The following is a 16,909-nucleotide window of genomic DNA, read 5'->3' on the forward strand; positions in this document are numbered from 1 at the left end:
GAACGGCATTACAAGATATTCGTAGTGGCCGTCCCTGGTGTTAAATGCAGTCTTCCACTCGTCCCCCTCTCTGATTCGAATTAGATTATAATTCCCCCTAAAATCAAGCTTGGTAAAAATCTTAGCAAATCTAATTTGGTCAAAGAGTTCAGATATGAAGGGAAGGGGATAGCTGTTTTTAATAGTGATCTTGTTTAGTCCCCTGTAATCAATACAGGGACGAAGACCTCCATCCTTCTTCCCTACAAAAAATTAGAAGGTCTAATGAAACCCCTCTCCAGGTTTTCACTAATATACTCCTTAATTGCCTGGGCTTCGGGCAATGAAAGAGGATAGGTTCTACCCCGGAGAGGAGTTGACACAGGAACCAGATACATTGGGAAGTCATACTGCCGATGTGGGGGTAGAGTCTCGGCTGCCTTTTTTGAAAACACATCAGAGTAACCAGAGTAGACAGAAGGTAACCTTTCTAGTATGGTAGTGGCCACTACCGAAGGAATACAAACACCCCAACACTGAGACCCCCACTGAGTAAGCTCCCCAGCCACCCAATCAATAAGGGGGTTATGGACCTGAAGCCAAGGTAATCCCAATATAAGGGGGGAAGAAGCACCTTCAAAAAGGAAAAAGGCTATTTCCTCACAGTGGAGATTATTTATACACATTGATAAAAACATAGTCTTTCTAGAAATTTTCCCTGACCCTAAGGGTCTCTTGTCCACCGCTAAAATTTTCATGGGGACACTTAATGAGACGGAAGGAATATTATGTTTGGCTGCGAAAGCAGCATCCAAGAAATTTCCCTCCGCCCCCGAGTCCACAAAGGCGGACACAAAAACGGAGCTCGTAGGCCAGGTTAATTTGACCGGTAACAGAATCCTTGAGGCAGATTGGGGAGAGGAAACTCCTGTACCCAAATGGAGCTCCTCTTCTCCTTTAGGCTTGGGAGTTTCCTGGCCTCTTAGGACACAAGTTTAGAAAATGACCTTTCTCTCCACAATATAGGCAAAGACCCAAGGAGTGCCTGCGTGCCTTTTCCTCAGGGGTTAGATGAGAAGTGCCCATTTGCATAGGTTCCTCCTGAGGAGAGGGCGCAGAGGCCTTAGAAAACTTATCAGATGTAACGTAGGCAGATTTATCACTGGAAGCCCCAGGAAAATTAGACGAACCCTTTTTACCCCTTCTCTCTCTCTCTGTCTCCTATCCACCTGAATAACCAGGGACATGAGATCGTCCAGGTTAGACGACAGAGGATAATGAACCAGACTGTCTTTGACATGATCTGACAGCCCTATACGGAACTGGCTATGTAGAGCCATATCATTCCACACGGTCTCTACTGCCCACCGGCGGAACTCAGTTCAGTAAATCTCCGCATCCCGTTTCCCCTGACGTAACCTACGAATCGTGGTATCGGCCGAAGAGGCACGATCCGGGTTATCGTAAAGTATGGCCATGGTCTCAAAGAAAGTATCTAAGGAGAAACGGGCTGGATCTGAGGCGGGAAGTCTAAGAGCCCAAATTTGGGGATCACCCTGTAATAGGGTCATGGCAAACCTTACTTTCTCCTCACCTGTAGGAAATGAGTAAGGGAAGAAACCAAGGTAAAAAAAAATGTTGCTCTATCCCCACTGAACTTATCAGGAAAAGCTATTTTGGGTTCCTGGGGTCTAGCAGAATTACCCCACATTGCAGAGGAACCCACAGGGGAAGAAACAACAGGACTGATTGGCTGCTGTGAAGTTTCAAGCTTGCGGGTCAGACTGTGAAACCCCTGAAGCAAGTAGTTTTGTTTCCGCTCATGGTCCTCCATGCGCTGAAGCAGGGCAGTAAGGAGTGCTTCGGTGGTAGTTGGAGGAGGCATAACAGAAGCAGCAGCAGAAGCACCGTCTAGACTTTCGTCCTCCATGGCCCGTGATAATGTCACAGCCGGCACCCAATACCAGAACAAGTGCCAAGCACCCTGGTCTCGGCTCGGCTTCACCAGTAGTGTGACCACCGTTGGGCTTCGGGAGGCGCCCTCAGCTTACTTGGGTGCCACCTGGACTTAACGAGGGGTGCAAGGCGAGATGTTCTGGCTGGAGAAGGGGCACGGCTGTTTAGCAGAGTCTTTAGGCCGAAGGTCACGGTACAAAGGACAAGGCAAGCGGATGGTCAGACAGGCTGGGTTGAGGCAGGCGGATAACAGAATCGTCAGGCAGGCAAGGGTCAAAACCGGGTATCAATCAGACAGATGGGATCAGGCAAAAGAGTGGTCAAAGTTCAGGCTGGGACAATATTCAGAGTTCAGAGTAGTCAGTATACAGGCAGGGTCAAACACGGATTATCAAACAAGATTTAGGTTCAGGAACAGAAAGCACAAGGCTAAGAAGCACCAGGATAACAATCCTATCACAGGCAATGACAAAACAGTAAAGTACCCCTTTAATACTTTTAAATTTCGCGTCTTTACGCGCTGACGTCATTACATGCGCCTACATATCACGGAAGTGCGTGCTGCACGCACACTAAGGGGAAGGCAGCGCATGAGAAGAGGAGCGGCGCTGGACCACCAGGGTGAGTTACCTTCCATACACTACGATAGGTGACTGGCATAAAGTTTTTCTGTTGCTGTTTTCCTGCACAGAAGGTCAACCCTTACTATTGGAAAGTTTTTTAGATTCTAATCACATTTTAAAGACTTCTTTTCGGGCAATGTGTTTGCCTATTGCACTTCATGCTTGAGTTGTTTCCATTGTGACCATGAACTTTCCTGGAGTTGCAATATGCTGTTTACCTTAGTTTTAACTTGCAAGTTTCAGGGAATTTATTTTTTTAAAAAGAAACTGGAACTAAAATGTGTATGGCCAGGAAACACTGATAGGTATTGTGCTCATGTTTACGTTCACTTTAGATTAAATTACTTCTCATTATTTTGTGCATTTGATCTGTTCCTGCTTCCCTGCATTTATTATCTTTTTTTAACAAGATCTAAAAGAACAGTCATGAGCCGAATATAAGGGAGTTTCCCTTCAGCACATAATTATCATTTCAAGGCTGCAGCAGTAGGTTTTCAAAAGCTCAGTACTTTCCAACAGCCTCAGAGACAAGTTTTCAGTTTTTCTTTTCTAGTTATAAATAAACAGTGTCAGACTGGCCCACCAGGATACCAGGAAAAATCCCTGTGGGCCCAGGTGTCAGTGGGCCTCTTGCTTCTAACCATTTGGCCTATTTCATGGTCATTCTCTATTTCTTTATGGGAAAAAAGAGGCAGAATGGAAGATTATAGTAAGTAGATATAAAAGACTAGGAGAATAAAGAGGTCGAGTGAGGAGAGGAGGAATAATAGTTTGGAAAGTGGGCACACAATCTAAGGTTTCTGGTGGGCCCATGGCCTAAGGTTTTCTGATGGGCCCCTGGCATCCCAGTCCAACACTGTATATGAATTGCTGTTTGGGATTGGGACCCATATAATCTCAATGGAAAAGCAATGTCAGATCAGCATTGTCCCCTTAATAATTCCCCATAATTTATGTGTGGCCACCACTGTGGCTGCCACAGAAAGAACCCCAGGTCCCCCAGCCTCTTAATTAGTCTTTGCCCCCTTGGCCAGAATGCACATCAGGGGGTTTGGGAATTCTGGTGGGCCCTTTTTTTTGTTGGTACTTTTGCTTCCTTTACTGACACAGATACCCTCTCTTCTAACTCTGAGGCAGCTTTTCGTTCACTTGATATTCTCTGCAGTAACATATTAAGCAGTAGCTTGGCTACTGAATTTTTGCCTTGGTACAGTTATTAAGGGGCAGGACTTGATTCGGGGGTATTCATTGCTCACAGACTCTGTCACAAATAATGTTCTAAATATGAACATAAATCTGTTTTTGGGATCTCCATATGCCCATGTCACATGTGTCTCTCTCTAACATTAGTCTAGATCCAGCAGTCTTACTACATGTGAAGGCCACTTTTCCCCTGCAATCCAATGCTATATAAAAAGCATGAAAAAACCCAGCAAGGCATTACTAAAAGGGAAGCTACTTACAAAGAAATAAAAGGAGACATATAGGATAAGTGAAATCCCCCTAATCTTGTAGGCAATAGTGAATAGTATATAGTGTTGGCTTTACTTTGGGCTAAACATGATAATTAACTTTAAACATTTTCCCTATAGATCTGCTACAGTCCATGTTTGTGTTTCAAATAAGGGGTGGGTGTGCCCTATTGGTCCCTGCCAGAAGGACAAGTATTTCCTTCTACAGTATTTTACTCCTTTTGAACTTTCATCTTACATTGGCTGAATGCAAGTTATGATGATATTGTGCAGGAATAGTAAATTAAATTGCTTAACTCCAAATATGAATAATATAATATAATTTCAGCTAAATCTCTTATTAATAACCCCTGTTGTATTGAAACATTATTAACAATAAATTAATCTTAGAACCAAGTTATTTCCGTCTCGTTGTTCTTGACATTTCTACTATGCAGAAAGGGGTAGCTTGGACTAAAAGTTCTACCTGTTTATTTCTTCTACATATTTTGTGTCTTTTTGCACTGCCCTTACCCCTAGAACTAATAAGTGACTACAAAAATAAAAGAGAGAGAAACAAAAGCATTTTCAAACAGGTTCTTCTCCAAAGGTGTGGCAGTTGTAGCAATTTTCATCATGCTTCAGATCATGTAGACAAACATTGCCCAATCTTTTAGCTACCAAACATAAATAAAGGGGCACACTTAGCCAGAGGAACAGTGATGGATCAAAGGAATACTGTTATAACACAATTACCGCCTTTTTGCAGCAGTTTTGACTTCAACTCAAGGGGCAGATTTACTAAGGTTCAAATTAGAATTAGAATCCCACATTCACCAACTTGAACCTGGGAGCTTTTTGTGTCATTTAGCTAGAGTTTGGAGAGCTATCTGTTTGAGTCAATGCAAGTGGAAGTATTGGATTTCAGTGTACTGTTTTCCTTTAGGGTGAGGCCACACTGGGCGTTTTGGGGAGATTTGGTCGCCTGGCGACTAATCACCTCGTTTTTGCGGCGACCAATGTCCCCAAACTCCTTCCCTCACTCTGCGCCGGCTAAAATGAAAAAAACGCTGGCACTAATCACACGCGGCGATTCGTTTTCCGAAGTCGCCCAAAGTTTCCTCATGAGGCATCTTCGGAAAATGGTGGTGATTAGCGCCGCCGTTTTTTAATTTTAAGCCGGCACAGAGTCAGGGAAGGCGTTTGGGGAGATTGGTCACCGCAAAGACGAGGTGATTAGTCGCCAGGCGACCAAATCTCCCCAAAACGCCCAGTGTGGACCCTAATGCTTGACTGCTCAGCATTGAGTTTCAAGAGCCACTGCAGATTTGTCATCACTACAGTCAACAAGACTTCTTTAGGAAAAAAGTGGAAAAAAAGGTGCCACGAAAAAATGCCTTTCATTTACTTCACAACAAAAACATCACTAAGATTAAAAAGTCATTGTGATAAAAACATCTATCACAATTTTTGCTAAATTTTCACCATTTCTCAAATTTTTGCAGTCCTGTCGAAGAGCCCCATACACAGGTCCATCGCCAGTTTTTATTGGCTTCTGTGTGGTCACATTTAGGGACTGAGGTCAATATTAAGCAGTATTGTGTAGCACCAGAATAGTTGCATCCATAAGTCAGGTCTAAAGAAATATCTCTCCAGGGTTGTTTCAACCAGTTAAACTATTCCTCTAGGAAATTGAGATGGAAATACATGAAACAATTGTAAATAGCTAAAAAGCATCCTGGAGGGAAACTGGACATCTCACTGCAGATCAAAAATTTTTAAAGAAAGGTCCCATTTTCATAGATGAAATAGTTTAGTAGTTTGTTCTTTCTGATTCCGAACTGATCTGATTCAGGAACCTTTCTTCTTTAACTGATTGCATGCCTCTATAACCAGCATCATTGTAAGTGTACCCTGAAAAAGAATTTTCCTTTTTGCAAGATTCAATAGCTGCCACTCTTTTTCTGACTCTATGATTAGAATTCAACTGTAAAAAACAGCATTGGACTGGGGGGTCTGGGACCCACTGGGGCTGCTACATCAGGGATCTAGCACATCCCCCCCAGGTCCACTGCCCCAGCTACAAGATAAAAATAACAACGCTCCTCACTTTTTTTTCATTGAAACATCTAAATACTATGGCAGGAATCTAACCTACATAATCAGGCCATAAAGTATCCATTTTAATATGATGTGATGTAAATATCCCAAATTAAAAACTGTAAGCAGAGACTAGTCAATGCAATTTTAACAGAAGTATAACAGTAAAATTGAAACATTAATTTTCTTAGTTTAATTGAGCTCAGAATAAAGAAGTATACTGTATATTATGTTGACAATGAAAAAATGATTGCTGTGCCTCTTCTACATATAAGGCCTATGAAATATAGAAATATAAAAAAGATACCAGAACTTCTCTTCATATTTCTAGACCTCTTAGACCTCCCACAACTGAAATGACAGGGGAATATGTGCATTCTTCTGTAACACACAGTTTAAACAGTATTTACGATGCAATAAAAACATCCAGGAAGTTGAAGAGTACATCTCGTAGCATTTCTGATCAGGGTTATAAAATTTTATGTTTGTATCGGAGGTATTTTTAACTCTTATTTCCATGGGTCCAACAACTAATTCACACTTGAGAATTTATTACTATAGATAAATGCTTTAGATAGATGATAGATAGATAGATAATAGATGATAGATAGATAGATAGATAGATAGATAGATAGATAGATAGATAGATAGATAGATGATAGATAGATAGATAGATAGATAGATAGATAGATAGATAGATAGATAGATAGATAGTGAAAGCCCCATTGGTGACCTCTATTAACAGTGGACAGGGCCCAGATAAATGCTTTAGATAGATAGATAGATAGATAGATAGATAGATAGATAGATAGATAGATAGATAGATAGATAGATAGATAGATGATAGATGATAGATAGATAGATAGATAGATAGATAGATAGATAGATAGATAGATAGGGAAAGCCCCATTGGTGACCTCTATTAACAGTGGACAGGGCCCAGATAAATGCTTTAGATAGATAGATAGATAGATAGATAGATAGATAGATAGATAGATAGATGATAGATAGATAGATAGATAGATAGATAGATAGATAGATAGATAGATAGATAGATAGATAGATAGATAGATAGATAGATAGATAGATAGTGAAAGCCCCATTGGTGACCTCTATTAACAGTGGACAGGGCCCAGATAAATGCTTTAGATAGATAGATAGATAGATAGATGATAGATAGATAGATAGATAGATAGATAGATAGATAGATAGATAGATAGATAGGGAAAGCCCCATTGGTGACCACTATTAACAGTGGACAGAGCCCAGGATGAAGGTTGATTAGGGTGAAATTTAGGACGAATTCTAATTTTTCTGTCCTAGATACTAATGGAATTTTAGAATGTAGTGATACTGTTTACCAAGCTGATATTAATCCAGGAGGTAGGGCTAAAACATCATTGCACTCTGTAAGAACTGAGGGCACCTGGATGAGTATTTGTAAGAGATTATCATAGAGGGCAATGATGTTTTGGCCATGCCTCCTGGGTTACTAGAAAACATTACCTTTTTTGACATGGACTACTTAGACATGAAGTGTACTAATTCAGAAACCAATATGCTATATATAGCATATACATATAGCATATATTTAAAGTGAAACATTGCATCCCATAGAGCAAACAGTTTAAAATATCTTACTTACTTAATAGGGTCAGAAAATACAGTCAGTTTTAGACAACAAAAAGCATCTCTTTTTTTGAAGTGTTATCTTCAATCCACTTAGAATTTATAACAGAGAAAGCTTATATAAGAATTCCTGAACAGCACATCTTACATAAGAAATAGTGCCCCAGGCAGAAAAATAGCTTTACATCTATAGAAGTAAGAAGAAATTCCAAGATTCATTTTTCATGTTTTACTTTCTCTCCATCAAAGCATTTCAAGAAAACTTTACAGTGCTGTTTAAATTAGTGGGGGTTTAAGTTATAATAAATGAAAAGTCAGACAAAAGGTTGCATGTTAGAACATCTGAACAGGTCATGGAGGGTGACAGTCTCAAGAGCAATATCACGTGTTGTTATTTTTCACAAAGGTTACTGGATTTATAGAGCCATTTTTCAACACAGTAGATATATATTACTTTAGGAAAATTAATAGTATACCACTTCGGCAGAGACAATACCCAGATCTACAGGATTTCTCTGCCTCTGACCTTTTTTATTTGAAGTTCATAAAAGGTAGAAGAATGTCTACTGCTGCCTTATGGATGAACCTTCATTGTCTTAAACCTAACATGTACAAAAAAAAAATCTTACTTTTCCCTCCCAGACCTGGTCATGATCCCTAAATTTTAATCTCGACTAATTGTACCACTGTGCTTTCATTTCCAAAACCACACCGAAGGCCGAGTGTTTTTATACAGGTCATGGAATTCCGAGGTAACTTCTAATATCCTCACATTTTGCAACTGGGGGTACTTTATTTATTATAATACACAAATTTCAGTGAGTCATGTGACAGAAATGACATCAGAACTCACCGTTTATAACTGATGACATCAGAACTCACCGTTTATAAGGATATAATTTACAAGATATTCATAGCTTTTGTGTATTATATATATATAATACACAAAAGCCATGAATATCCTGTAAATTATATTCTTATAAACGGTGAGTTCTGATGTCATCAGTTATAAACGGTGAGTTCTGATGTCATTTCTGTCACATGACTCATTGAAATTTGTGTATTATAATAAATAAAGTACCCCCGGTTGTAAAATATGTGGATATTAGAAGTTATCTCGGAGTTCCATGACCTGTATAAAAACACTCGGCCTTCGGCCTCGTGTTTTTATATGGTCATGAAACTCCTCGGTAACTTATAATATCCCTATATTTTACAAAAGGGGGTACTTTATTCACTATATATATATATATATATATATATATATATATATATATATATATATATATATATATATATACACAGCATGGCAATTGACACTTTTGATTGGCTAAAAGATGAATATGCCATTATGTGTGAATTATTATGATGTTAAATTCTTTGTTACTTTAGTTTGCTGAATAAATTACTTGCCCTGTTCATTATTGAATATTGTGCACTGCAAGTTTTTCATAGCTGTAAACATGGTTACACTGGCAGCAAATGATGTGAATAGTTTGTTGAAGTGTGAGTAAATTATCCAAAATGTATGTATGTCCCAGTCCTTTCAGGACAGAAAAAAACTTGTCAAAATGTCCTTGCGCATCTGCAGTTGCTTCACCTTTATTTGAATGGTAAATGCGTTGCCTATGGCAGACAGGGGTAACTTGAGCAGGCGTGAGTGTGCAACAGTGCAAAAATAGGAACAAACTGTGATTTTTGTGCTGTCACTTTTGCCTTAAATTCAGCATAGACTGAGGCATGTGGTTAAAATTGTAAAGCAGCTTTGAAATCAATATAGTGGATGTGAGGACATATACAATGCATAGGCATGACAAACACAGGATCATCATTAGCAATCATATATAGAATGAATAAACTGTACTTTGTACAATACAGATATTTAGGTTGAGGTGGTGGCAGTAATGTAACTATCACTGGCAGGGCCCAGATACAGGACGTGTTCCGTGTTTTATATGTAAATATTTTCATTTTGCTTATACTTTGATTGTGTACACACCCTAGTTAATTACAGACTAGAGAGAGTGTGTAATTCTTGAATGGAGGCAAACACCCCTAAAGCTGTGTTATTTTTGGTACAGCAAAATAAATATATGATTATTTCCTGGTGTGTGTTTGCCCCAATATCTGGCTAATCCAATTGTTTTGCTCTTGAGCCAAACAATTGGATCGCACCAACGTCAATGCAGGGACAATACTGATTCAGTCCTCATTCAGAAAGGATTTCTATACCCACTCGATAAATAGCTGGACCATTTTTGGATAAATATTGGTAAGAATGCTAGTAGCAGGTGCAGAGCAACTTGTAAGAAATCCCATCAAACAGAAAGTAAAGTTATTGAAAGCAAGTAACAGCATTTTCAACCCTACCCCTAATAGAAGCAAAGTGCTGAGTGTGCCATACACCCTAAGCCATTTTATGTATGTTTCTCAGACTGTATAAGAAAAAACTACCAGGCTTTCTATATTTTTATCACTCTTTCTCATTAATAGGTGGCAAGTATCTGTTATACAATGTGCTTGTTATATGCATATAACCAAATAGAGCACTGCACCTGGTGTCTGTGACAGTTAAGAGGACTGGACTCTGGGTTACAGGTAAAGGCAGGGCTGATCCTATCAAATGTGGGGCCCAATTGGGACCATGTTGGCGGGGCCCCTAGACAAAGTGTTGCTGGCTACTGACACACCAAGTATTTAGTAAAATAAGGGCATACAGGCACAAAATAGAAAGGAAAGGGGTAGACAAGGTAAGAGAGTGAGAGGGATGAAATAGGGGCACATAATAGGGGCACACAGGGTAAGAGAGAGAGGGAGGAAATAGGAGAGTGGACTGGGCCAATTAGTTTGGGGCAGGCTGGGCCAATTCAGCTTGGGAGCAGGTTTTGTTGGATTGGGATTGGGGGCAGGCAGGGCCTATCAAGGTTGGAGGAAAGCTGGGCCTATGAGAGTTGGGGGCAAGCTAGACCTATGGAGTTGGGGGATAGACTGGCTTATCAGAGTTGGGGGTGGACTGGACCTATGGATTTGGGGATGGGCTGGACTCTCAAAGTTGGGGGCAGGCCAGGCAGCATCATGTGCTGAGGGAAATATTATCTGTGCTGCCCTGTGGTGCGGGGCCCCCAGAGGTGCGGGGCCCTATTGGTCCCAATTGGTCCAATAGGCCTAAGGCCGGCCCTGGGTAAAGGATTCCTTAACAGGAAAACTGAAAGCTCTGAGTTATAGGAAGGACATCTCCCTTGAAGGGGTGGTTCACCTTAAAGTTAACTTTTAGTATATTATAGAATAGCTAATTCTAACAACTTTTCAATTGGCCTTAATTTTTCTCTTTTTTTATAGTTTTTTTAATTATTTGCCTTCACTGACCTCATCTAAAAACAAATGCTCTATGAGGCTACAAATTTATTGTTATTGCTACTTTTTTATTTCTTATCTTTCTATTTAGGCCTCTCCTATTCATATTCCAGTCTCTTACTCACATTAATGCATGTTTGCTAGGGTAATTTGGAGAGTTGTTGGAGAGCTGCTGGATAGAAAGCTAAATAACTCAAAAACTACAATTAATAATCATCATCATACTAAAATTTAACTCAAACGTGAACCACCCCTTTAAGGTATGTGGTCCAAATTACAGAAAGATGCCTTATCTGGAAAACCCCAAGTCCCAAGCATTCCAAATAATTCCGATCCTATACATTTATACTGTAAATATATATTAAATCCCTCTATGATGTTAATTTGTGTTGTCAGGAAACACATGCCACAGCACAAATCAAAGAGGAAAGTATAGAATCCATGTAGCTTGCTGGCAGGTACTTGATCTGCAGCAAACAATTAAATCAATTTATGCTGCTCCCATGACTGCAGTAGGAGTCAATATGATTGCTTTTCAAATAGGAGTGCCAATCTAAATAGAACTAATGCATTCTATTATTATTAGAATAGGACAGTGTTGTTTGGTGATAATGATCAGGGGCGGATTGATACACAGGCTCCTGTCTGGAAAGGGGTGGGTCTTCCTCATAGCTCTTGGTGTCCTTCCAGCTAGGTTGTTCCCATTGAGCCTGGGTACACCAAGGCCCAGTAAAGCCACCGCCCTAAAGGGACCTGTACCTTTAGTGTTCAAGTCAGGGACCAGAGAACCCTGTGAATGAGGATTAGTAAGAGCAGGATAGATCTTTTATAGACTCTCTAGGAGAGTGAGAAATACAGGTTATATAGCAAGAGCAGGTGTGTGCTCCATCGAGGAGCAGTAGCAGGGAGTAGCTTCCCAAAAGGCTTCCTTGTATGCCTTTAGTGAAGGGACCACTGTGGATATGGTATTAGGCTAGACTTCTTTTCCCTAACCACTCCACTGGATGGGATCCGGACCACTTCGGCCTGAGAGAATTGATGTACACTTGAATACTGTGCCTTATGAGAGTCACATCCTTCATTGCTGTATCATCCTACTCTATCCATTCTCATATCTGATATACTAAAACCTCCTAATACGTGAGTAAAACCTGTGGTAATTTATCTTGTATAAATAAATCATCCTTTTTGTTCATACTAAGAACCTCCTGGTGTCCATTCATTCCTATTTTTTGTACAGTATCCTGATTGTTGTAGTTCCACTACATCCCTATGGGAACCTTCCACTTAGGCCCTGACCTGAAGTGTGAGTCGCAGTGTAACCCATGCTCCTATAACTAGCTGGACACTTAACTATCTGTGGTCTGGATAGCCCAGGTCAGCGTTACATTATCTTTATTTGCTCTGCCAGCTCCGGTCAGGCAGACCTTCTGGGAGAAGAAGGCAGGCAAGGCTTGACCTGTCGTAGAAAGCTTGGGTGCACTCATGCCTGGATCTGCACCCATCCAGACCCAGCAGTAGCCTAAAATGGAGGCATGTGGCAGCTGTGAAGTGGGATTTGCCTATGGATGCACTGAATCCACTGTTTTAGGATTTGGACAAAACAAGAATCCATTGCAAAGGATTTGGCCGAATACTGAACCAAATCTGAACCCTAACTTGCATATGCACAGTAGGGAAACAAGGGGGAACAGTGTCGGACTGGGATGCCAGGGGCCTACCAGAAAACCTTAGACTGTGGGCCCACTTTCCAAACTATTATTCCTTCTCTCCTCACTCAACCTCTTTATTCTCCTAGACTTATATATCTACTTACTATTAGGGATGCACCGAATCCAGGATTCGGTTCGGGATTCGGCCTTTTTCAGCAGGATTCGGATTCGGCCGAATCCTTCTGCCCGGCCGAACCGAATCCGAATTTGCATATGCAAATTAGGGGCGGGGAGGGAAATCGCGTGACTTTTTGTCACAAAACAAGGAAATAAAAAATATTTTCCCCTTTCAACCCCTAATTTGCATATGCAAATTAGGGTTCGGATTTGGTTCGGTATTCGGCCGAATCTTTCACGAAGGATTCGGGGGTTCGGCCGAATCCAAAATAGTGGATTCGGTGCATCCCTACTTACTATATTCTTCCATTATTACAAAAAGAAATAGGGAATGGCCACGAAATAGGCTAAATGCTTAGAAGCAAGAGGGCCGACACTGAGGGGGAAGAGAACCATGTACACTGTGTTTGTGCAAAGAAAAAGCCACATGATTTTTGGGATTCGGTTCAGCCAGGCATTTGGATTCGATCAGGGCCGGATTTACATAGTGGGCGCCCTTAGGCCCACTGTCGTTTGTCACCCCTGTCCCCTCCCCTTTATTTGTGCAAATTTTCATCATCTGACTGGAGCAATGGTGATTGGCACATGGGAAATTTAAAAAATGTATCCGCAGCGCATCCCCAGTGTTTTTGAACCAATGTGGGTGTGGTTAGGCAGCATGCTGCCCCCCTAAAAATAAATCCTTTCCACAAATCCGGGCCTGGATTCGATTGAATCTTGCTGAAGAGGGTGAAATCTTAGCAGAATCTAGAATCAAATCGTGGATTTGGTGAATCCCTACTACTATTGCCTCAGATTGGGTTGCCTGTAGTAACAGATACAAGTAGACAAATGCATCCAGTGCAACCAGGGAGCACTTGTCTTTGCCAGAGCAGGTGAGTAGTAGTTGTTCTGGGCCACTTTGCTTTGTCCTTGTTTTTTGCCCAATATATGTATTAGGTGAAGCCAGCATCCCTCCCACAGCTTTCCCTTAATCCTCAAAGTCGCACTTGGGCCAAGGAAAGTGAAGGAGTTTTTATTTTCCCTGGAGCAGGGCTGGTGTGACCCTGAGCCCCCCTGTGGCAATGAAGGGGTTTCTTCAGAACAAGGGAGCCTGTGAGGGCGAGCCAGAGGGAAACAAAGAAGAGTGGGAGACTGCTCCAGTGACATCACGCTCCACCAATGTCCCGCCTACGCTCACACAGAAAGCCTTGCGGATTTATAGAGTGTGAGGTCCGGGTCTCCTAGCAACATCCGAACCCGGAGCGGGTCACGAGCAGCAATCATTCTGCATTGAGCGGGACCGTGATCTTGAACTGGCACGGGCGTATATAGGACCTGGCTTAGTGCATGAGCTCCCCCGCCTGCTGCTGCTGCTGCGATACACAAGGAAGCCGGGGACAGGTTTCTTTGTTATCAGTCAGTGGGCAGCGTCACCACTGGTACCTCAGCAAAGATGTGGCATGAAGGCGCGGAGCTTTCTTTTTAAGTGGCTTTGATTGCACTGAGCATGCGCAGAAGCTGTGCCATAGAGCTGACTCGCTCGCTTATAAGCCCACCTGTGCGCTCCGCTACTCTCAGTCTGGAGTCACATCTCCGGGGTAGGAACTTGTTATTGTGCCGGCGGGGAATGGAATCAGGGCTGGACACGTTCCACTGGCAGCACTTCGGTACCTACTGCACATGGAGCGCTTGGTGAGGGGCACATGTGGGTAGCCGCTATGCAAGTCGGATCGTCCCGAGAATATCTTCACTCTGGAGACAGCAACTGCCAAGGATCCCATTCCCATTGGACACATTCTGCTTTGCACCCCAAAAACCTGCTTGAGCCGGACTATAATGAGCCCAGCAGCGGCTCCTCATTGTGCTGCTTCCCCCCGGTGTCCTGTGAGAATCCTGCCGGCCCTCGGGCTCCTCTTCCTCCTACTGGGACTCTGCCAGTCTGGTGAGTGATCCACTAACAGGTGCCAGTGCCCTGCACTTACTGCTTGACTCCATTGGCCAGCTACATGTGTACTATCTCTATGCACGGGTCACTAGTCATCAGGGGTTAAAATGCCACTATTCTAAGCATTTTCCATTATTCACACCTCCTTCATCCATATATATATATATATGTGTGTGTCTGGAGTCAGTGGGGGCCACTTATCAACACTGGGCAAATTTGCCCATGGGCAGTAACCCATGGCAACCAATCAAATTGCAGCATTCATTGTTCTACTTGCAGCTGGCTTTAAAACACTAATCTCTGATTGGTTGCTATAGGTAACTGCCCATGGATGGGCAAATTTGCCCAGTGTTGATAAATGAGCCCCAGTGTGACCAGCGGCATGAACATCTTGTCGGATGAATCAGTTCATCATACTCACATTCAGCCTTGTGGTTTGGAATCAGTGGCAGCCTAGCACTTTTGTTTGACCCATTGTACAGTGGCATGCATGTTACTTTTCCGATTACTCAGTTTAAGGGGAAAATAGGTCAAACTGCAACATACGCTTATTATACGTTAACAGTTGCCTGATATTTTCACTCTAATGATCAGGGAGCTCCAGCCTGCAGCCCTCCAGCTATTCCACCACATCTACCAGCATCCCATAGACATCGTTATCCCTCATTTATGTACTCCCTTTCCCTAGGGTTCCTGCAATGCCGCCCCTTAGGGATGCACCAAATCCACTATTTTGGATTCGGCCGAACCCCCGAATCCTTCACAAGAGATTTGGCCGAATACCAAACTGAATCCGAATTTGTATATGCAAATTAGGGGTGGGAAGGGTAAAACATTTTTTTTACATCCTTGTTTTGTGACAAAAAGTCACGCAGTTTCCCTCCCCGCCCCTAACTTGCATATGCAAATTAGGATTTGGTTCGGCTGAGGAGAAGGATTTGGCAGAATCCAAATCCTGCTGAAAAAGTCCAAATCCCGAACCGAATCCTAGATTCGGTGCATCCCTAATATATATATATATATATATATATATATATATATATATATATATATATATATATATATATATATATATAGTGAATAAAGTACCCCTCTTGTAAAATATAAGGATATTATAAGTTACAGAGGCGTTTCATGACCATATAAAAACACGAGGCCCACATTGCCCGCATTCCAATATAGATGAAGCCAGAGGTGCATGATCAATATGTTGAATATATGTAGAAGCAATATCAGCACACTCTGTTAGTAGTGAAAATGTGATTGTTTATTCTACAAAAAGAAGCATTTTATCCGACGGATAAAATGCTTCTTTTTGTGGAATAAACAATCACATATTCACTACTAACAGAGTGTGCTGATCCTGCTTCTACACATATATCTATATATATATATATATATATATATATATATATATATATATATATATATATATCTATATATATATATATATCTATATATCTATATCTATATCTATATATATATATAGATAGATATATATAAGATATATATAAGGTTCTGCTAGTATTGGTTTTTGATTTGATGTGAAGTTGGCCATAATAATTGTGCTAAGCTTGCTGGAATCATAAACTGATTTTTTTTTTACATCACTTGACTTCTACCCTGCAGTCTGGTATCTCTGTGTACATTCTTCCAGCTCCACTACACCCTGCACTGGGTTATCACAGGCAGCACCTACTATGTATAAACAAAAAGCACTGTGTTTAAATAGCACATCCCAATAACGCTGTATTGTTTTATCCAAGTGGGGATATGATGCAATAATTTAATATCAGACTAACCGTGCACTCTGTGATTCACAAGGAAGAATCAACAGTAGCATAATAATATCCATTAAAGACAAATCCAGGGTAGGTGCCGGTTTGTACAGACTGTCGTACTGGCAAAGGTTTGCATGGGGGTATTACGCGGAGTTTACACTATACATATACAACAAATTAAAACCATATCTCTGGCGTAAGTGTTTCCTATAGCATAAAGAGATGTACAGTACAGAGCTCACCCTGCTGCTCACTGCAGCTTTTGAACAAAGGATACTAG

The 16,909-nt window shown here is 41.4% G+C and overlaps 1 protein-coding gene across 1 annotated transcript in view; it reads left to right on the forward strand.

Annotated features, from left to right (window-relative positions):
* The first annotated feature begins 13,958 nt into the window (after positions 1-13,958).
* itgb8.S (integrin subunit beta 8 S homeolog) overlaps positions 13,959-16,909 on the forward strand; it is an 80,049-nt gene continuing 77,098 nt past the window's right edge. The window contains exon 1 of the mRNA XM_041567494.1: positions 13,959-14,845. Within this exon, the coding sequence (XP_041423428.1) occupies positions 14,740-14,845 (106 nt within the window). The 5' untranslated portion in view covers positions 13,959-14,739. The remainder of the gene's footprint in view (positions 14,846-16,909) is intronic.

This window comes from Xenopus laevis, chromosome 6S, assembly GCF_017654675.1.
Source record: "Xenopus laevis strain J_2021 chromosome 6S, Xenopus_laevis_v10.1, whole genome shotgun sequence".
NCBI classification, from domain to species: Eukaryota; Metazoa; Chordata; class Amphibia; order Anura; family Pipidae; genus Xenopus; species Xenopus laevis.